Source organism: Conger conger, chromosome 7 (genome assembly GCF_963514075.1).
Source record: "Conger conger chromosome 7, fConCon1.1, whole genome shotgun sequence".
Lineage (NCBI taxonomy): Eukaryota > Metazoa > Chordata > Actinopteri > Anguilliformes > Congridae > Conger > Conger conger.
In genome coordinates, this window is record NC_083766.1 from 27,366,051 (window position 1) to 27,388,088 (window position 22,038).

The following is a 22,038-nucleotide window of genomic DNA, read 5'->3' on the forward strand; positions in this document are numbered from 1 at the left end:
GTAGCCTTATGGACTTTTGCATAGCCTTTCGCCTCTCTTCTCATGGTGAAGCACTTTGAGGTTGTGATAGGTGCCACAAATCCATTATTATTACCGTCTCAGAAGCAGATACGCATACACTCACTCACTCACGCACGCACACACGCCCTAATGCGTTTGTACACAATAGCCCATGTGTGCGTACCTGCGCACATACATACACACCTACGCACTGTTCAGCTCCACTCACACAACGCTATGATCAACCAGCAGACCGCCAACATCAACAAGAGCAACTGACAGACCACACAAGGAAACAAACAAACCTCTCATTTGAATTTTCTAAACCTTTATTTACATACCCCCCCGCCCACACCTCCGTTCTCTCCTCCTCTCCCCCTTATGGCTGCTCTCCATCCCTCTCCTACACGCTCCTCTCTGCGACCTCCCCCATCCTTCTCTCTCAGTCCAGCGGGCCCTGGAAGATGAGTTTGATGTAGCCCTGCTCTCCGGTCAGCCAGGTGCCGCAGAAGGGGCAGGCCGCGTGAAAGGCGTGCGTCCCGTGGGGGAGGGGCACCTGGCTCCACCCCCGCACTGTCTTTTCGGAGCAGACGTGGCCGCAGGGGCAGAAGGCGTGGGTGGGCGGAGCCTCGTCCAGGTACAGCCCGCCCTCGCAGCCCAGCCACAGGGGCACGTAGGGCCCCACCCGTCTGCACATGGGGCACTCCCTCTCCCCCATGGTCGCCAGCGACCCGCCTCCCGCGGCCCCCCTCTCCCGCCGGAAGCCCCAGTTGTGGTAGCCGTGCACGTGGCCGCAGTTGACGTAGACCCAGGGCTGCTTCTTGTCCACGGTCTGGCGCTGGGCGAGCGCGGGGAAGGCCAGCGTGTTGAAGCCCACGGGGCACTGCGGCCGGGCCGCGTTCAGCTCCTGCCGCAGGGACTCCAGCTGCTTCAGCGTGGGCGTGCGCCGCAGGCCCCCGGGGGTCCGCCACAGCAGCGTGGCCCCGCACAGGTCGATCAGAGAGCCGTCCTGCAGCGCGTTGGACTCGTTCTCCACCTGGGGGGGGGAGCGGGGAGAGTGAATGACAGAGGGCACGAGAGGACGAGGGGCGACGTTGGCTCAGGCGGTGAGAGGCCGGCAGCCGGAGGGTCGCCGATCCCGCCCTGGGTGTGTCGAAGTGTCCCTGAGCAAGACGCCTGACCGCCAAATGCTCCTGAAAGTCATAGCTTATTTACTGCTACTCAAACTACAGTTATTCATTAAGGACACAGACATAAGGAGACATCGCAAAGGAAGGCAACCAATAATATCTTCGAACCTTAAAAAAAGCTGCTATTGATCACAGATGACAGTGTCAACATCTATTTTTAAAACTCAGATAAATGCTACTCAATAGCTCTGCAATCCCTAAAGTCACCACAAGTGGTCTCTGTTTGTGCGATGGCAGTCAGATCAATGTTATTTTTTTAATAAAACTTCATTGTACTTCTATCCATTTGTGATCATTTGAAAAATTCTTGAAAAGAAAAAACACTACTTACTATAAAACCAGCCAAACCCATATATAGTATGCTTGCCTGAATTTAATTAACTGCAATCTATCAAACCTATTTCCTGTTCATTAAATGTGCTTGATGTGCTAGATCTGAATTTTGAACCCTGGCAAGGGTTATTTTCGTAAATAATCTTTAAAATATCTTCTCAAAAGTATGGATGCCACCCTGAAGTCCCTCTCTCACCAGTTTCCCTCTTTGCTGGGCGGAGCGAGTCTCCCGCAGGGCGTAGACGTTCCCGCACACCGAGATCTCCCTCCACACCCCGGGGGCTGGCTCCCCCACAAACTCCCCGGCAGGATGCATAACCAGGACCCCGTTGGTGGTGAGTCCGTCCATCAAGCCATCAGACGTCCGCCATTTTGCCGCCCTCTCCTGAGAGAACCGCCCACACAGACAAAGAAAATGGAGAGTCAGTGAAGCTGGAAACAGAGTTCACCCCACCCAGAACAAACACACAAATACACAAACATACATGCCCACACCCACACACACACACAGCTGGCTGCACACCCTGGTCAAACACTGCAAAATTAATTCTTCTCCAACCTGCCTTCGCTGTAAAAAAAAAAAGAAAAGAAGTGCAAACTGGGCTTGTAACCAAAAGACACAGATCCAAGTCCCTGATGGGCCACAGCTATTTTACTGTTCCAAGATATATAACTTGAAGTGCTTCAATGAATATGCACCAGTATAAATGGATAGTGTGTGACAATGCAGCCAATGTAAGCCTCCTTATATAAAACGATCTGATGAATGAATCATTTAAACTTGTTGATGCACCAGGACACAGTCCTCCTGGTTGTATCAAACGCAGGTATGTGATGCGTGCGACAGCTGGTCTCTCGCTGCAGGTAGCACGGCTCCGCGTCGAGCTGATTCACACGGCCTGCGGCCCGCTCTCTGCCAAGGACATTTCGCGTGGGAGGCCTTCAGTAGCCGAGCCACGGTCTCTCCGCACACGCTCCGTTAACACGCCTTCATTACTATCTATTATACGGCTGCGGTATTTCTCTAAAGGTGCCTAGCACACTCAGGAATCTGACACTCCTGCACTGCAAGTTGTGCAGTATCGGGGGTTTACGCCACACTCCTCACACATCCTTACGGCTGGGCTTTTACCTCAGGAGAAAATGAAAACTCATCAGTTTCCCTGATCCAAGAAAAAAAAAACGAAGAAACATTGAAAACACCGAGCGGAGTGTTATTAGGTGTTTTTTTAACAGCCCCAAATGAGCTGTGCCAACGAAACAACATCGCGGCATTGATTGATGATGTTACGGGGGGCCAGCTTGGCCGGGCCCTGGATCGGCGTCTGCGTGCGGGCAGCAGGAGAGACAGCTGTGTGGCCAGCTGGTCTGGGCTCTCAGCTGCAGCCCTCCGCACGGGGCGGCGTCCGATTGGCCGGCCTTCCTGACTTTGCTCTGCAGAGTTGAGAAACTCTGTTCACACCTTTGCCCGATCTTGAGCTCGGCGCCCATCGGTTCCAGAGCTTTCTAGGATTTTCACCTCCTGCCCCCTCACTGCAGGGGGGCGGACAGGCCGCAGTGTCACCGTGTGGCTGAGCCTGCTGTGAAATCAGGGCGTCTGCTTTCAGTTAGCCTCCTGTGCTGTGGCACAGGAGTACATGCGGGGATGTCTTTGAGCGGTGCACTGCGAAAAACTGAAAATAAGTTAGTCTCAGTTTTAGTCTTATATTTAGACTTAAAATCTTGTCTCCATTACTTTTTTGCAAAACTATTGCCAAAGAGGTGAGACAGTTTTGACTCGTTTCAAGATTTTCCAATGGGGCAAGAAAATGTCAATTGTTGACAGTATTTTATGACCTACAAGGTAATATTGTCTACTTGAGAGAATAAAAGAACATTTTAAGTCTCATTAAAAGACTAAAGGACTTAAGAAATACTTTTTGTTCAAGTGTGGTGCTGCAAAGTGCAACCTCATAGGTTTCTTGATGTGGCAATTTTATCCTGTTAGGCCCTCCTGAAATCACAACACAGCACGACGCAGCATAACACAGTATTACGCAGCACAACGCGGGATGGCAGATGGCCGTGTCCGCGGGAGGTGTTGCGCTGTTGGCAGGGATGCAACGGGGCCATTGGGCCTGAAACGCGAGTGTTTTCGATGCGTTTCTGGGGTGGGGATGGTGGCGTTGCGCTGAAAGCAGGGCAGTGTGTTCGGTCCTGTGAGGCTGCTGTTTAGTTTTAGAAGCGTCTGATTCTATTAAAAGAAGGGGAAATGCATACTCATTCATTATTCACAGCTGGCAGACCGCGCGTCCCCATTCAGGGTCAATGCTGCAACAGCGCTATGGTCTACAGGAGGAGCCAGGCCAAAGAGAGGAGCTCCCCTCTGCAGACAGGAAGCTTCATACCTGCACTGTGTCTACTTCTACATGCTAGCTTGATACCTGCTCTGTGTCTAATTCTACATGCTAGCTTCATACCTGCACTGTGTCTAATTCTACATGCTAGCTTCATACCTGCTCTGTGTCTAATTCTACATGCTAGCTTGATACCTGCACTGTGTCTAATTCTACATGCTAGCTTCATACCTGCACTGTGTCTAATACTACATACTAGCTTCAGACCTGCACTGTGTCTAATTCTACTTGCTAGCTTCATACCTGCACTGTGTCTAATACTACATGCTAGCTTCATACCTGCACTGTGTCTAATACTACATGTTAGCTTCATATCTGCACTGTGTCTAATTCTACATCCTAGCTTCATACCTGCACTGTGTCTAATACTACATACTAGCTTCATAACTGCACTGTGTCTAATTCTACATGCTAACTTCATACCTGCACTGTGTCTAATTCTACATGCTAGCTTGATACCTGCACTGTGTCTAATTATATTTACTAACTTCATACCTGCACTGTGTCTAATTCTACATGCTAGCTTCAGACCTGCACTGTCTAATTCTACATGCTAGCTTGATACCTGCTCTGTGTCTAATTATATTTACTAACTTCATACCTGCACTGTGTCTAATTCTACATGCTAGCTTCAGACCTGCACTGTGTCTAATTCTACATGCTAGCTTCATACCTGCACTGTGTCTAATTCTACATGCTAGCTTTATACCTGCACTGTATCTAATTATACATGCTAGCTTCAAACCTGCACTGTGTCTAACTGCATGCTGATTACATCCCTCTCCCATGCCTGATTCTGCATGCTAACTTCACACCTGCTCATCTACACAAAGCACTGCTTGCTAATTCCATTAAAACCCTAAAACCTTACTGAATAATCACCTCTGCTCAATCCCCCCCGAACAAACTCACCCCCAGGAAGATGTTCTTGGAGGAGTCAAACCCCGCGGCGTAGATTCGGGTGTTGTAGGGCGGGCTGCGTTCACACAGGATGCGGCACGCGTAGCGGGAGATGGTGCTCTGCGCTGACTGCCCCCCCTCCCCCCCCCCACCGCCCTGCCCGCTGCTCCCAGAGGTGTCCGTCACCACAAAGTCGATCATGTTCTCTGTGGAGCGCCCAATCTGGAGGGGGGGGGGGTGGTTTGGGAACAAACACGCAAAGCTAATTAACCGCAGTGTCCCCGCCACTCTAACCTGAGTTTGCGAAAACAAACTCACCATTACTAAGCTATGCTAGAAAATAGAGTGAGGTCCTTTCGTATTTGGACAGTCACACAATTTTAAAGGCCTTTACACAGTGCACTCAATATGGATGGACATAGCTGACAGTCTATGTACAACAGTTAATTTCAGGGAATTTATATCCATATGGAGTAAATCATATAGGAATTACAGCCCTTTACAATTGTGCCACTGTCCAAATACGGACCTAACTGAACATATTCCAGTACCATTTTGCGCACAATTATAGTACGACCTTGAATCTATGGCATTACATCCTCAGTTTATTATTCATTATTACATGCAGTATTTAAATCCGGGGTCCTCAATCCTATCCAGAAAGGGCCGGTGTATGTACAGCCTTTTGTTTCAACCGAGTAATAACACACCGGATCGTACCAATCATGGTACTTAACAAAGACTCAGGGGTGCCCAACGATGTGCCATGGAGGCCCAAGATTACAACCAATCACTACACAAGCTGATTTCAGTCATTATTTCCCTCCTCTCTGGTTGAATGTGTGTTAACGAGTGAACTCCGCTGGTGTAGTGATAACCTGCATACTTTCGGCCCTCCAGTGGCATACAACCGGGCAGCCCTGTGTGAAATGAAAGGCTTTAGCGCTGAGGTCAGAGCTCACCTGGAACATGTCCATACTGCTGTCGTGGGTGTACTCCACGATGACGGAGTGACTCCTGGAGAGGGTGTATGAGATACTGTGCTGGCTCTTGTTACTCAGGGCCTGCGGACACACAGTACCCAGCCCAAGGTCCAGGTAAGATTTTTGTGTTAAAACATTGTTACAAGACCACTCTAAATCCCTTTCTATCATTGAAAAAGGCTCACTGACATGTTGACCCTCTACCTGTGTTTATAGTCCTTAAATTTGGGTTTCAAAATATACGGTTGACAGTCCGACACTGTACCAAAACATTGTATAACTGTACAATAATTCAAGCTCATTGGTTTAAAATTGGTTCTAATTGCCACAGCCAATTGCGTTTCAACGTTAGCGTGTTTACAGAGAAGTTGGAGGGATAAACTGTTGTGGTTTGAAGATGTTTGTTGCTGCTATTTCTCTCTTGACCATTAGAAGTCTGACATTACCTATTGTACCTTTAAGAGCTGCATAAGACCAATGTTAAGGTAAATCCCAGAATGTAAAATGGTCTGGTTTCTTGGGCATTCCTTGGATGTTATTTTCAAGTCTCCAAGAAGACTCTTCAAGTCTCCAACATTTCAAAAATAGATTTAGTTTTCCCTCTTTTAAAAAAGGAATTTGACAAACTCATAACACTACTACCCATCAGGAGAGGTTAGCAGGAATGTGTATGCCACATGCAAAACTTTTTTCTGTGACCTCAACCCTTGTGTTGTCTTAAGGGTCAACAATGACCCGCCACTATTTTTAACAGCACAGCAGAGAAAACCCCGTAATTTATATTTTTTCAACTGTCATGAGTGACAGGTTGTTTCTTCATGCAAAATAGATTTGGGGTTTAAAATTCAATTAAGCTGCTTTATTTTAGGGGTTAAGTGTAGGTGGGTCATTTTTGACCCTTAGGACAAGGGGAGTATACAGAATGTTAAGACTGCACAAGGGTTAAAAGACAACAATAAAGGCATTTTAAAAGTATTTGTAGGATTGTCCAGCCACAGTATGTTGCATCATTGCCCTGTAAGCCGTGACTTCAAATGGAAATGTCCTCCCAACTAATGACTCATTAGGGGTTCCTCTGGGTGGCTGAACCCCTGTGGTTACCCTGCGCTAGCCACATAAGGCACAATTTATACTCCACAAACCGTACACGCACAGGAACCCAAATACGGAGCAATGTTAAAGTGCACTGCACATAGCACACCGACACACAAGGTTTTTGCACCATGGAGTTGAAGAAATGAGAAAAATGTCAATCTTGAGTAGTATTTTATTCTCATATTTAGACTGAAAACTCTGTTGCGAAGTACAAAAAAAAATGTTGCGCGACAGTTTTACGCATTCCAAGGTTTGCAATGGGGTAAGATATTTTCACTCGTCAAGCAAAAAAGTAACTTAAAACAAGCTAATATTTTCTACTTGAGAGAAAAAAAGATTTAAAGACTAAAACACTATTTAAGGCAGATTTTTTTTCTCACGTTGATTGAAAAGTGATGATACCTCTACAGTACGAGGGGGAGAGGAAATGAAACTCCTCGCTGCCCGGAGGAATCGTCATCCCGTCACTTTCATTGCCTTGTAATGATTATGGGAAAATCCATCTTTATGGGCATAGGATATCCACATTATGCTTGATGCAGTATGAATGAAAATAGCATGGGGAACACTGGAATGGCACTATGAGACAGCATGACACTGAGCATACAACATTGTGCTAGGCGAAGCATAGAGTAGACCGTGTCTAAGATGGCTGTCTCCTGCAGCACAGTAGCAGAGCTGGTGTGCCACTGAAATGAGGCTATGAATGGCTACACACACTTTGAAGGACACATGGGGTAGTGTGCACTCTCCTGAGTGACTGTGTGTGTGTGCGTGTGTGTTTGTGTGCAACCAAGATTCTGGCACCCCTGCACCACACCGCCGCCCCTGTGGTCAGAAGTGGCAGCTTACCTTTGAAACCAGTGGAGTAGAGATGTTGTGGATGACATCAGGCTTGACCCCGTTGGCTTTGGGTCTTTTGTAAAGGGCAAGACGACTCCTCCTGCGCCCTTTATCCCCATTGGCCAGAGAGCCATTATACCTGAGGAGCAGAGAGAGGATCACTCCTGGGTCCTGCTGTCTGGCCTACTCTCCTCCATTATTATATAAAAGATTATTTTCCTATCAATCAATTAATCAATCCATCAATCACTAACACCAATTAAAAAAGGAAACCAAAATGAAAATACACTCACTGGGCACTTTATTAGGAACACCTGTACACCTACTTATTCATGCAATTATCTAATGAGCCAATTGTGTGGCAGCAGTGCAATGCATAAAATCATGCAGATACAGGTCAGGTGCTTCAGTTAATGTTCACATCAACCATCAGAATGGGGGAAAAAAATGTGATCTAAGTGAGTTTGATCGTAGAACATGTGTTGGTGCCAGACAGCGTGGTTGAGTATCTGAGTATCTCAGAAACTCCTGATCTCCTGGGATTTTCACGCACAACAGTCTCTAGAGTTTGCAGAGAATGGTACGAAAAACGAAAAACTTCCAGTGAGCAGCAGTTCTGCAGACAGAAACACCTTGTTAATAAGAGACGTCAGAGGAGAATGGCCAGACTAGTTGAAGCTGACAGGAAGGTGACAGTTGGGCAAATAACCACACATTACAACAGTGGTAAGCAGAAGAGCATCTCTGAACACACAACACGTCAAACCTCTAAGTGGATAGGCTACAGCAGCAGAGGACTTAATAAGTAAAAATAAATACTTAATAAAGTACTCACTGAGTGTACATGCTTTTATTTTACAAAATATAAATTCTGAAAAAAAAAAAAGAGGAATAACCCTTCTGGGAAGATTGTGATTATTCAAAACATCAAAACTGGGATGAAAGTTTGAGAAAGTTACCTCCCTTCAGGGGCAATTAACTTAACTTCTAAGTTGCTCAATGAAGTCATGATACGCTTCAAGCAATGTCTTGACATGGCATAATCAATATTTTTATAATTGCTGTTTTATGTCCCAATATTCTGTGTTTTAGCTTGCAGCTTGGTTACCAATATATGCCAATTGCAAGGAAAAGTTAACATATCTATCACATTTTTTCCCCAGCTATTCTAAGGGCACGTGATAAATGTCAACGAACATGCTATCATTCAAATTAAATGAGAATTCATTGACATTATCTGAGCAATATCTTGAATAATCTTTTGAATTGCGGCTTGAAATAGAGGTTTAATTGAACTCTTGGTGGTTGAGAACTGAAACACATGTTAAATAACAATGCGATATTTGCTCATGGAAAATAAATCATTGAAGGGGAGCCTGAACCGAAGCTCTTCAGAATTGGTTTCAAGGCTTCAAGAACGAGCCAGTATTGCATGTCTGCTCTTTCCAGGACAATTATTAAAGTTAATAAAAAATCATAATATGTTATCCAATGATTTCATGTTTGTTGTTTCAAGTGACTCTCTTAATATTTGCTTTGACTGTTATGCATGTAACCTCTTTGTGTGAATGCCTTGTCATATGATCAGATTTGGGCCTGTTGAACTAAAGCCTTTATTCATATCCATGTCGGTGAATATATTCATTCTTCAATTTACTGAACATCTGATGAATCACTTTTGGTTTTTGAGACGTGTTGATTATTTCGGATGTGGGGTGGGGAAATAAATGGCGTTAGTGTCATAAGGAGCGGAACACAGCAGTAAGAGCAGTCTGCCCCCCCCTCCGTATGAAGGCAGAAACCCCTCTGTATAAATCAGCCGCAGGATTTACGAGCAGGCACAGATCCATACGCCCGCGGAGCGCTCCGGTGAGGCGGGCCGCTTCACGCACCGGTCCACGTGCCGTACGAGGTGAGCGGGGCGGGGCGGGCTCGGGCCGGGCCCGGGGGACGGATACGGGCGTTGTGATGTCATCAGCACACACCCTCACAGGGCTTTTTATTGAGGCCGCTCGTTTTTTAATCAGGCACTGACTGAAGCCTGCAGGAGAGGGCCTGACAGTCGGAGAGGGCCCTGGCATTGCCTTCACTGCCGGCTATAAACACACCTGATCACCATTTCTCCTTGATCCCCGCCAGCTGGAGCTACACCAAGCACAGCGTACACAGTACATTCTGATCTGGCTGTCTGATCTGTCTTACGGCTATGGATCAAGGTTTTGCACCAATGTTATGATTTAAGGTATTCTATTATTAAATTCTGTAATGATAAATATATTCATATTTAGGTAAATATTTAGGTAAGTAAATGAATATACTATAAGAATGAATACTTATATTCATGTATTTATGCACACACAGGTGTAAGCCACTACAGGCCATGCTTTGTGTCATACACGGATGACCAGGGGGGAAAATATGTTATAGGACAGGTCATAGGCCATAGACATACATACACATGGTCATCATCCTATGAGAATTGAGTTTTAAGCCAGGGTAATGTTAAAATTTGGGTCAATAAATACAATATGCTGTACAGTACAAATACGTAGGTTACATTTTCCTGTTCTGGAAACTTCTTAGGATACTGTGGCCATATATGTGTGGGAGTTGAAGTAATGGTCTGTCGATATTGTCACTGTGAGGCAGTCTGGAGGATTGTTGGAGAAGTCTTGGATTATGAATTTGTGTGAAAAACTGGTCAAGAATTACAGACTGTAGTTTCTTAACTTTGAACCTCCCCCCACCTGTGTGTAAGTTCCCTAAAAAAACAAACGTTGTGTTTCTGATTTTCCTTTGTTGGCTTTTTTTTGCAGAAGAGAAGGTACTCACCCCAGCACAATGAGCTCTCCGTATTTCACCGGCTCCTTGTCCCCGGGATACAGGCCCTGGTGGGGGTGAGTAATGGACCCCAGCGGAGGGGGGGCCTGGCTCTTGTTGCAGGGGGAACGGAGCTCCAGGGAGGGAGGGGGGCACAGAGCCTCAGAACTGCCTTCCAACACCATGCCAACCGGCCACAACACGGACACACAGCTGGGGCAAGGGGCACACACACACACACACTCTTAGTGGGAGCTTCACTAGACCGGCCGCTGCAGGAGTATAAGCTCTGTGTTCACGGGTAGCAGCTGAGCTCCGTGCAGGAATATACAGATAACTGCCAAAATAAAGGAGCACTTGAGTAAATGAGGGATACGAAGCATATTCAAACACAGGTGTGGTTTTTCAGTTAACAAAGCAAGAATCGACATCGCTGAATGTATACAAATGCAGGGCAGGCCCAGATATTGTACAATGTCTTGAAAAAATCTGAGTGATTTCTACAGAGAGGTGGTTGTCGGGGAACACTTGGCAGGAGCTTCGGTGGCAAAGACTGCTGAACTTGCAGATATTTCACGAGGAACAATGGCTATGGCTATTCCTTTATTGTGGCAGTTACCTGTACATTAACCTCAGCTTTAACTACCCAGAATCTCTGGTATCACTACAGTAAGTTATGGGACTACCACTACGCAATATTATATTTTATCATTTTATGATTCATCATGATGTACCATTGTTTCTTCATCAATTTTTAATGTTACTACAGTCCACCATACGTTTCAGCTATAAACTTAAAGTGCATTTTCTTATTGTCATGGAAAAAAGAACAGCATTACAATACAGTACTTTTAAATTCATGAGGTATATTCATTCGTATTGCTTTTACGGCCTAAGTTGAGCCATAGAAACAATGTTTATCATTTCTACTAGTGGTGAGGGCAAAATTACAGGCCAAGATCTGCTGAATAATCCGTTTTTTTTATGTTCTGTTACAAATGCTCTCACAATACAAGCATGTAAGCAACTTACAGGCTACTTCAAAGAGTGAGGTGTGAACTACACATATGTGTTTTAACCACTACACCCCTGCAATTCAGCTAGACTGATTTGTGTATAAACTCCACTGTGAATATCTCCCAATTACACAGGGAACTTGAAAATGCAATAAGGACAAAGGCAATATCTTCCAAAGTGAAGAAAAGTATGTTCTAGAATAAACCACATAAGCACTGATTGATGGGATGCAGGGACAAACAAAATACCTAATAAAGTGTTCTTGACCTCGATCAGATAGTCAGCATACTTCAAGTGTTTTATTGTTTTATGAAGGTGGATTCTGGCAGGCGCACACAGGAATGCAAAGAAATCATGACTGCGACATACCTTTCCCTTCAATATTTCAACACTCTGAAGTACTCTCTACATACTTATAGAGATAACAGTTTATGCTCACCCTGCTTTAAAAAATAGGTCAAGCTAGGTTTTGAAACAGCTGATAGCTGGTTGGCCAATTCATACCAGCTCCATGCTCTACATGGTTTTGCTGGTTGGCCAGTTCGGAACAGCGCCCAGCTTGGCATGGTTTGACCAGCCCAAGCTATCTTTTGAAACAGCTCAACAGCTCAACAGCTAACAAGTTACCAGCAATATATGGTTGACCAGCTCATACCCAGCTAGACCAGCTTCATGACCAACTCGGCCATGTTGGTTGACCAGCTCATACCCAGCTAGACCAGCTTCATGACCAACTCGGCCATGTTGGTTGACCAGATCATACCCAGCTAGACCAGCTTCATGACCAACTCGGCCATGTTGGTTGACCAGATCATACCCAGCTAGACCAGCTTCATGACCAACTCGGCCATGTTGGTTGACCAGCTCATACCCAGCTAGACCAGCTTCATGACCAACTTGGCCATGTTGGTTCACCAGCTCATACCCAGCTAGACCAGCTTCATGACCAACTCGGCCATGTTGGTTCACCAGCTCATACCCAGCTAGACCAGCTTCATGACCAACTTGGCCATGTTGGTTGACCAGATCATACCCAGCTAGACCAGCTTTTGGCCAGCTTGAGCAGCTTTATTTTCAACTGGTCAAGCTGGCATAGCTGGATTTTGCAGCAGAGCAATGATACGGATACAGATCTATGCTGGTTCTTGCTTATTTTCTGCTGAAACACAGAGAAAGTGTACTGGTGTGGAGGAATATTTTAGGAGATGTAGGAGTGGGATTGAGGCTTTTCGTGAGGTAGAGAGAGATTGTTGTGAGAGAAAGAGAGGGAGGGGGTGAGAGAGAGAGAGGTGGGTGGGTGGGTGGTTGAATGCAGAAGGAGACAAAAATAGAGAATGGGTGCGAGTGTGGGATGCTGGTCGGAGAGCTGGATGGATGGCAAAGGAAGGAGCGCACAGAGGGTCAGGAAGGGAGGGGTGAGAGAGATGGATAAACAAGGGGAAAGCGGGGAGGTAAAAACCAACATGGAGGGGAAGGGAAGGTACAGCACTGGTCTGAAGAGAGGCGAGCAGACAAAGAGAGAGGGGGAGGGGCGGAAAGAGTGTCTGTTTGTGTGGGAGCATGCGTGTGTGTGTACATGTGTGTGTGTGTTTGGCAGGGTGATGGATAGCTTGTTCTGTGCCAGGCACTTTCTAATCAACCCACAAATCTAGGGGAAGGGGAGAGGGACGTGGGGGAGGGACTGCAGGCAGTGGAAAAGGAGATGTGAAGACATTATGGTTCTATAAAGAGCTGTTGTACACACCGGTATGGTTGGGAGTAAGTCAGACGATAAGGAGGTTTTGTACCCATCTGTTTTGGAGTGAGTTAGACTATAATAGGGGGTATTGTACACACATGATTTGGAGTTAGTCAGACTACAAGGTGGGATTTTACCTATGCACACGTTTTGGAAGGAGTTAGATTATAAGGAGGTATTGTAGGCTACATACTGGTGTTTTGGATTGAGTGAATACACCCGTCTACCGTCTCCTTTAATAACATCATCCCTCCAGTCAGTGTCCTCCTGCTAAACTGTATTTCTGCAGTCTTCTGCTGCAGGAGCGAGGGTGCTGGGTGCAGGGAGAAAAGCTGCTATTTCTGTTCTAAGCCAATATTTCTGTCCTGTAAAAAAATGCACAAAGCTCTGAATGTACATGGCCACACTGGGGGATGTGTGTGTGCGGTGGTGTAGTCAGTCAGTATAATGAATGGGCACACGCACACACACACAGGCCTAAAAGAACCTGCGAAATCGCTCTAATGACATGTTTTGAAAAGCCCTAATTACCTGCCTCGTGATCAGCATTGCCTTTGAGCACAAACAAAAACACAAAGCAAAACCAGTGGCAGCCATTTCCTCTGAAGCATGTGTGGACACATAGCAGCCTTCCTGTCACACAGAAACCATTTTCTTCCCCTGTTTGCCCAGTAAATAACTCTTACCTGTCTTTTAATCTGTGAGTACCACTTCCTCATAGTTCTTTGTGCACAGGCTGGCCTGTCATCAGAGGTGGACAGTGAGAAAATAAAAGTCCTGCCATGTGTGTTCCACCCATGAACTCAGCCAGCTGATTTCGCTAATTAGTTCCGCATCCTGGCTGACGAGTTGTGCTAATTAGCAAATGCCAGGTGGTTGGAACAAAAAACCACCAAGGACTTACTTTCCGAACCCGGATTTTCCACCTCTGCCTGCCATTGAGCAGTGGCCGAACCGTTTCCCCACCTGAGGAGTCCGATCGTTAACAAAAAAGTGCTTAGTGGGCAGTCAGCATCACTGTAAACAAAACTCCCTAAATAGCAGGGGGTGCTTCTATTCCCCATGTGACCGGGCTCTGCCTGTCCCCTAAATGTGCCTGCCTAAAGGCTTTAGCCGCTCCAATTTCACTTAGCCAGCTAAACCGCTCTTTATACTGTATGTCTACCTGCACTCTTCTGCACCTAACCTCTTTAGCTTTTGCTTACTATATATTATATTTATATATACAGTGTATCTATATTTAAACTGCATTTGCATGTGTGTACTGTCTAGCACTGGTGGAAATAGTGTGCTACTGTGGTCAGTGTACCATTATTCATACTACCACAATATTATACAGTATTTGCTACAGTACGCACATGTGTTTCCTTACTCATATGTAGGCTACATACATTAAAATGTCTCTGCATTTAGAAATGTGTCTGGATTTTGTGTCTGCACATTAAGATCAATCATAACAGGAAGACTCTGGCTTTTCATTGAAAATAGAAATAAAAATTGGGCTGAATGAAGATGAAGGCTGAATACTCAGTAACAGTGACCATATACAATCTCCGGCTAAGGAAGAAATACCAAGTGCAGTTTACAGCAAAAGCTGCAAACGCTGTGGGCACCATCGTGTCAACTGATCGAAAGTATTCATGCAAATCAGGCAACCATGCCAACGTAACCAAATAGTTAACAAGACCTGTTTGTGATGGTACAAATGCACAAGACCAAGACACGTGAACATAATCTCAGGGAGAAAAAAGAAACATCAAGTTTCTAGAGAGACCCAGAGATATTGGTGATGTGGTTCACTGTTAACATGCACTACTCTGAAAAAGTTTCAAATTCGGACTTTTGTCCTAAGTTTCAAATTAAACTCATGGTTGAGTGGGGTGCTCCAAATGAGCAGGGACACAATTTTATGTAATGTAATGTAATGTAATGTTCAATCTGAACAAACTGTCCAGCAAAGTATTCAACCAGAACTAGTAACTGAAGTGCCTGGTATTGATGCTGAGTGGCAAAGTAAATGATACCATGCTACAAACATTATCGCTTGGTTTTGTTCATTGTACAGAATTTATGGCCGTGCTTCACTTAGTATAGGCGGAATGACCTTGTTTATATTGCCATAAACTGAGCTCCAAACTGATTTAGTGTCTTGAACAATTCCATTTCCACTGGCTTTCAGGCAGCAAACATGGAACATGTGAATTACTGAATCCAGCCTTCTACTGCTATGCTGGCTACAGCCCACAATGTTAACAGAACTCTGGTAACAAATGGATATAGGATGGGTCTTAGAGAAGGTATGGGAATGAAACTAGCCCACACATACAATGTGTTACATTTTAGCTGTGAACCATCATAACATTCTGGCTTTCAGGTAAGTGTTTATAAGATATTTTTTTAAAAGGTTCAGCCCAAATGTCATCTCCTCTGGTGCATATCTCTCAATGCACAAATAAAGCTGAAGCCAGAAAATGCTTATTCAACATAATTTATTGCATAATATTATTATTATTATCAATGGATTAATTTGAATTTGGCACAGACATGCCAATACGCAAATAATGACTAGGAGAGGAACCATAGACACACAACACGATCAACTGAATGACTCGAACTGGAATTATTTAAAGATTAATAAATTCTGTCTCTGTTAACCCAAAGTGGGATATCATAGCAAAGTTGACAGCTGCTTTGGTCACTGAAAGGTTTACACTCTGCATAGCTTTTATTTAGACAAATTACTTCCAGATTTCAGACATGCCCTGCATTGGGTCCCATCTATTTATTGTAACAAAAGGATATTCATTTTGGCACTGAATCGTATGTAGCTAACAACTTAAATAGGCACAACGAGAAAGGCACAGTGCACACAGGGCCTGTTTCCCTGGTAGAGCAGTTGCAGGTGTGTTCCACCCACGGTGAGTGCCTTGTGGGTTATGCATTGTTTTTCCATGCCTGCTATGGTTTAACAGGCGCAAAAGCATTGCAATCCCTCTGTGTATTCCCCTCTCAGTGTTTACTGTATCTGTGGCTATATTAGTGTGCTGCTATATTATACACTATCACGGTCCCAGCCTGTGGTTTAGCCAGACTTCATCACAGTTTCCTGTTATAGCAGGGGGAGTGTGCTCTGTGGCAATACCATTATTTGAAATGAGATTTAGTGAACTATTGGGAGAAATGTAATATCCCCCAAAACCACAAACAAACTTTTGTGCATACCCCATGCTGTCAGCAGACCTGGTAAATGTAGGATGAATGTGTGTTTGGGGTCTGTGTCTCCAGAACAATCCTCCCCCAAGTCAGGAGGTCAGGACTCAAACTACTGTATGCCAGGAAATTCAACTGCCCAAAAACAACACAGCTCCAATGCTGGATGTGTGTAAGATGATGGGAAAACTATGTGTCATTTCTAATTATTGAAAGCTTCCCTATAATAACAGCTATCCCTGCAAATCAATCTGAAGCTGTAAAAAATCAGTTATGTCGTAAGCTCTTGCTCTCATACTGTGGGTGCTTGCAGTCCAATTCATGTAGCTCATTCGAATTCAAATGCAGCACATGAAGTGTAGTGGCTCTGTGAATCTGTAACAGTGTTGCTCACAATCTGCCTACCTATTCTCCATGGTGAGTCAACTTATGATTTTATCACCCCCCCCCCCCACCTCAGGACTGTGTGCTGATGAAAGACCACACATTTCTCCGCCCATTTTCAGACATCATTGGCAGGAGTAGGCAGTTGGCTGTACATCCATATGATGTAATTTCATGGTCCAGGGTCACAGAGGTACGGTACCTGTGCAAACTGACCTCCTTTCTGTGCAAATTGAACCACATCGTTATCAGTTCTGTGCTTTCCTGTTATTACCTTTCTAGCTGCACCCACCAGAAACTGAATCATAGTCCTCCAATAAACAAGCCAAAAGCCAGGAACTATGTTCTACATTATTTGACACACGGTGCTACAGGAGAGATAATGCTGATGGAAGAAGATTATCTTAACGACAAGAACCGTGGGTACTTAGCACACCATTTGGAGGAACTAATGAAGCCGCAACTGGAGAAACTCCAAATGATGAACATGGACATGAAAACACGAGCCCACCCTACAAATCGGACATGCCCAGCATTGAACATGCATGGACATAGGACCAGCTATCCCTGCAAGTTTGCACTTATGGAACCTTAAGCAACTGAACCAAAGTTTGCATCCTGCAAATGCCTTGGTACTGTAAACGGCTTGACAATATATATAGCTTTACAATTGATGCCTCCCAACAGCTACAGTGACTGGCTCGCATACAAGGTACCAAGCAGCTCCTTGGGAGCAATTGGGGGTTAAGTATCTTGCTCAGGAACCGAAGGCAGGGATTGAACCAGCAACCCTCGCGGCAACCCAGATGACCACTCTTCCCTCCTGAGCTAATGTCACCCCGGGCACCCTTGTGTAGTGTAGTGCAGTGTCCGTAATTAATCACTTTCTGGTATTTTGAGAATTGTAGTTTTATTTGTGGATTGCTAAATTCAAACAAATAGAAAAACCCTTGGGACAATAAAAAGCCATTATTTGTATAAATATATTGTAACCTGTTACCAACAAAGAAAGATTAAATGAATTACAGGCTCTAAATACAAAAGGATGGTCTATTCGAGGATGGCCTTATTCAGAATGTTCTCTTATGTCATCAGACCCTAGTAGCCTACAATATGGACTGGGTTTTTGAAAATAATTATACGAAATGCTCCCAAATAAACTACACAACACATTTTGTAACACTATTTTCCTAATAAAAGTCAGGTATAAAAATATCCATACAAATAAAATACCTCCTGATCATCGCGTCTTCCACCTCCCTGGTTGTTCTGCGTTCTCTGCATGGAGCGCGTGGGTGAACGGTTTTGTTATCTTCCTACCCCACGACCTGATTGCATCACTGACTCTCTCTCTTTCTCTCTCTCTCTCTCTCTCTCTCTCCCTCTCCTCTCTCTCTCTCGCCTCTCTCTCTCTCTCTCAGGATGGACCTTGTATCCAGTAATAGTGGTTATAGCTACAATATAATGTCATAAATAACCAGTTTATGTTAAACCTTACGCCAAGTTTCCTAGTAAATCAATTAGAAGTATTTTGTAACATTCAAAAAGCTATTACAACTAATCAGGAAGGTATTACTTTTTGTGTTGACCACAGAAAGATTTGTGTTAGTACTCATATATAGCCTACAACACAAATTATTATTATTATTCGTGTTTCGAATAATAATAATAATAATAATAATAATAATAATAATAATAATAATAATAATAATAATAATTAATTGTAGGGTGGGCTCGTGTTTTCATGTCCATGTTCATCATTTGGAGTTTCTCCAGTTGCGGCTTCATTAATAATAATAATAATAATAATAATTATTATTATTATTATTATTATTATTATTATTATTATTATTATTATTATTATTATAACAATATTGCTACTATTAATCATTATTATCGTTGTTATTGCTAGATTCCATCTATAGGTAATACTCCCCCTTTTTACTGTCATGTTTGTCCAAATCGGTACCTCACTTTCTTGACTCTCGTTGCCCTTTCAGCGAATAGATTGCACCGGATTGCGTCTCCCTCTGATGCACATTTGGTGGATTATGAGCTAATGCTGTCTACTATCGTTCCACGCCATTCAGTCGCGTAAGACCTCACATAACGTCCTAGTAAATAACACTGAAGACAGGTATATCATGAAGGTATGTGCTATATAGTAAAACTGAATAATTGGTATCAGTACAGTAAACCACTGCCATCAGTGACGTGTTAATTTACACGGTTATATAAATTATTAAAGAATGTAGGCATATTTACGATCCAGGGAATTTATTTATGTTCGACCTCTCAATTATGGACATCATACAATATTGTTCAAATATGTATTATGTATGATTATAAAATACTTAAACCTCAAACGAGCGATGTTATTGTTAGCATACGCAACACGTTACAATGTACAGCCATGAAAAACAGAAATGACAATGGACTTCCATTTGTGGGAACAATAATAGCCTATATTTCAAAGGTATCGCGCACACAAACATACACACGCACACACACACACGCGCAGATTTAATTGCAATAAAATTTCATTCGGTTGCTGTAAATGCATGCACACTATAGCTACTACAACTATGTACAGTGAGCACATAAACAAGCCATCGCCATATCGCTCCGGCAGTAATGAGCGCTGGTTATGATAGACAATGATAAAAAATAAATACCCGCTGATGTTTGCCGATGGAGGTCTGGTTGCTTTTCTAAGCGCTGGGCGCTGTGATGTTAAAAATCCCCCCTACAGGAGTGGGTCTGATTGCGGTATCATTAGAATGAACGGCCTCCGCATAGCCGCTCCGTTGTCATCACTTAAACGGGAAACGGCGAGGACGTTCCCCCAGAGACAAGTCGTGGTCCAGGCGCCCTGTAGTCACGCTCATCTCTTTGGCAAAAAAACACGCCTTTACGCCCACCCCATGGCTTGCCTGGTTGGTCAGGTCCGAATTTTTCCCTCATTGATCTTGCCTGCAGCTCCGCCCAGCGACGCGCATTGGGCCACACCTTCCTGCTGATATAACTTGTTACTGGAGAGATTGTGATGCATAAATGTACATGTATACTTGATTCTGCCTCTCAAGGATATTTCAGTATTTTTTTTCTTTTTTTTTCCTTTTCCTTTTTCAGCCAACATGAAAGTCCTCTTGCAAAGCAGCATTCATGAAGGCCATCATGCTATGTAAATGTTTAGTATTTGTGAAAATTAGTTATTGGTTAATTTTTCTTTATTGATTAATGAGTTATGTGCAGACTCTTACTTGGTCTCTTTTTGTGTTCAGTTTTGGTTTCTTGTTAACTTGTCCAGACATTAAAAACAGGTTTCTCCAAATGGCTGAGACAACTCATTGAAGGCATGAACGGGAGCAGATGGATTGAGTCTTAGGGTGAGAACATGCTGATTCTATATGACGACAAGCCCTTCTGGTGCTGAGTCACCCAGTATAATTCAAGCAAAATTTTTGCTTTAGACCAGGACTTTTGAAGTAAAAATTTCATCAAATAACAGAAACTCCTGCAGCATTACGGATTACTGAGCTGTGACAATGAAAGGAATCACCACCAGAATCAGAATCACATTACTTGCATCTGTAAGTATTTGGATAGTGACACAACTCCAGCACATTGAATTTGAAATGAAGCAATGATGAACATGTTAAAGTGAAGACTGGCAGCATTATTAGCATCCATATCCATTGATCCATGGAGGAATTACAACCCTTTTCATATACAGTCCCCCCAATTCAAGTGGACCAAAAGTAATTAGAAGAATGAACATAATCATAAATAGAGTAATCATATTAAGTATTGCTTGATTGCAGATCCTTTCCCTTTGATGACAGTATGAAGTCATAGACATCACCAGATGCTGGGTATCTTCCCTGGCATTGCTCTGCCAGGCCTATACTGCAGTTCCTGTTTAATTCAGGGGATTTTTGCCTTCAGTCTTGTCTTCACCAAGTGAAACGCATGTTCAATTGGATTTAGGTCAGGTCAGGTGATTGACTTGGCCAGTCAGGAACATTCCACTTTTTGGGCGTGAAAAACTTATTTGTTCCTTTTTATACAGTGTGTTTTGGGTCATTGTCCTGCTCCAAGGCAAAGTGCCATCCAGTTGGCTGGATCTGAGGTTTTTAGCGGATAAGATACGTTTCTGTAAGCTTCAGAGTTCATCCTGCCGCTGCTGTCAGCAGTCACATCATCAATAAAGACAATCAATACAGTGCCTGCCAGAGGGTAGAGTTTCAATTATGTTGGGGCCAGGGTGCGAGTGGTTGCCCCTCATTTTGCCTGCTGGCTTCCGGGCTCTGGAAGTGAACAGATCCTGGAGGTGGGCAGGTTGCAGCCTGTGGTCCTGTCTGTAGTCCGGATGGTACACTGCAACCTGTGCCTGTCGTGTTCTGCGGCTGAACCGAACCAGATGGTTATGGAGGTGGTGAGTACAGACTCCATGATGGCAGTGTAGAACTGGACTAGAACTAGAACATCATGTGTGAGAGACTGAAGGGAACAGTGGAGACTGATACATAATAATAAAATCATTGAAACTGGATGTGTGAAAACAGAACAAGGATTTGGCCTGAAAATTGAGGCGTGAACTAAAATCCTTGGCTAAAATCAGCTTCAGCTTCTGAAGTCAGACAGAACTGAAATTCTGTTAAATGCATGGAAATGAACTGCTGCTAACCAGAAATCCCCTCTACCACATATGCATTGTTTTTGCAGTGCTTTTTTTTAATAATTCTGACATTAACATGGAGTAAATGCAATTTTACTCAATATTATTTCAAATGCAACATTGCATTTTAAATATTTTTATTTTCATCACAATTGCAATTTCTCTTCGGAAGGATGTAATATCAGATAATAAATAAATGTTGGCTATAGATGTGGATCCAATGTCTTGCAAAAAATACCATTGCAATTTTCGAGAATGGAGTTAGTTTTGCTTAATTCCTCTTTTGACAGGACAGACTGCTTCCGATCTGTTGGTGTCACTTTCAGCATCACACCAGTTTTGAAACACTACAAAAGTTCAATGACAACGGAGTTAGAGCTAGGCAGCGACTGCCAAAATGTGGGAAGCAATCACCCAAATCTTTTTGAGTAACAAAAAGCAGTGTGTG

The 22,038-nt window shown here is 43.9% G+C and overlaps 1 protein-coding gene across 1 annotated transcript; it reads right to left on the bottom strand.

Moving 5' to 3' along the window:
- Window positions 1–353: 353 nt before the first annotated feature.
- Window positions 354–19,791, bottom strand: LOC133134010 (E3 ubiquitin-protein ligase pellino homolog 1-like). The gene is made up of 7 exons (XM_061250360.1): window positions 19,585–19,791; window positions 10,573–10,773; window positions 7,750–7,879; window positions 5,782–5,883; window positions 4,832–5,041; window positions 1,720–1,908; window positions 354–1,036 (listed from the first exon to the last, which is right to left on the bottom strand). Exons 2-7 carry the CDS (start codon window positions 10,743–10,745, stop codon window positions 443–445), a joined length of 1,398 nt encoding a protein of 465 aa, XP_061106344.1. The 5' UTR covers window positions 10,746–10,773; window positions 19,585–19,791; the 3' UTR covers window positions 354–442.
- Between the last annotated feature and the right edge of the window lie 2,247 nt (window positions 19,792–22,038).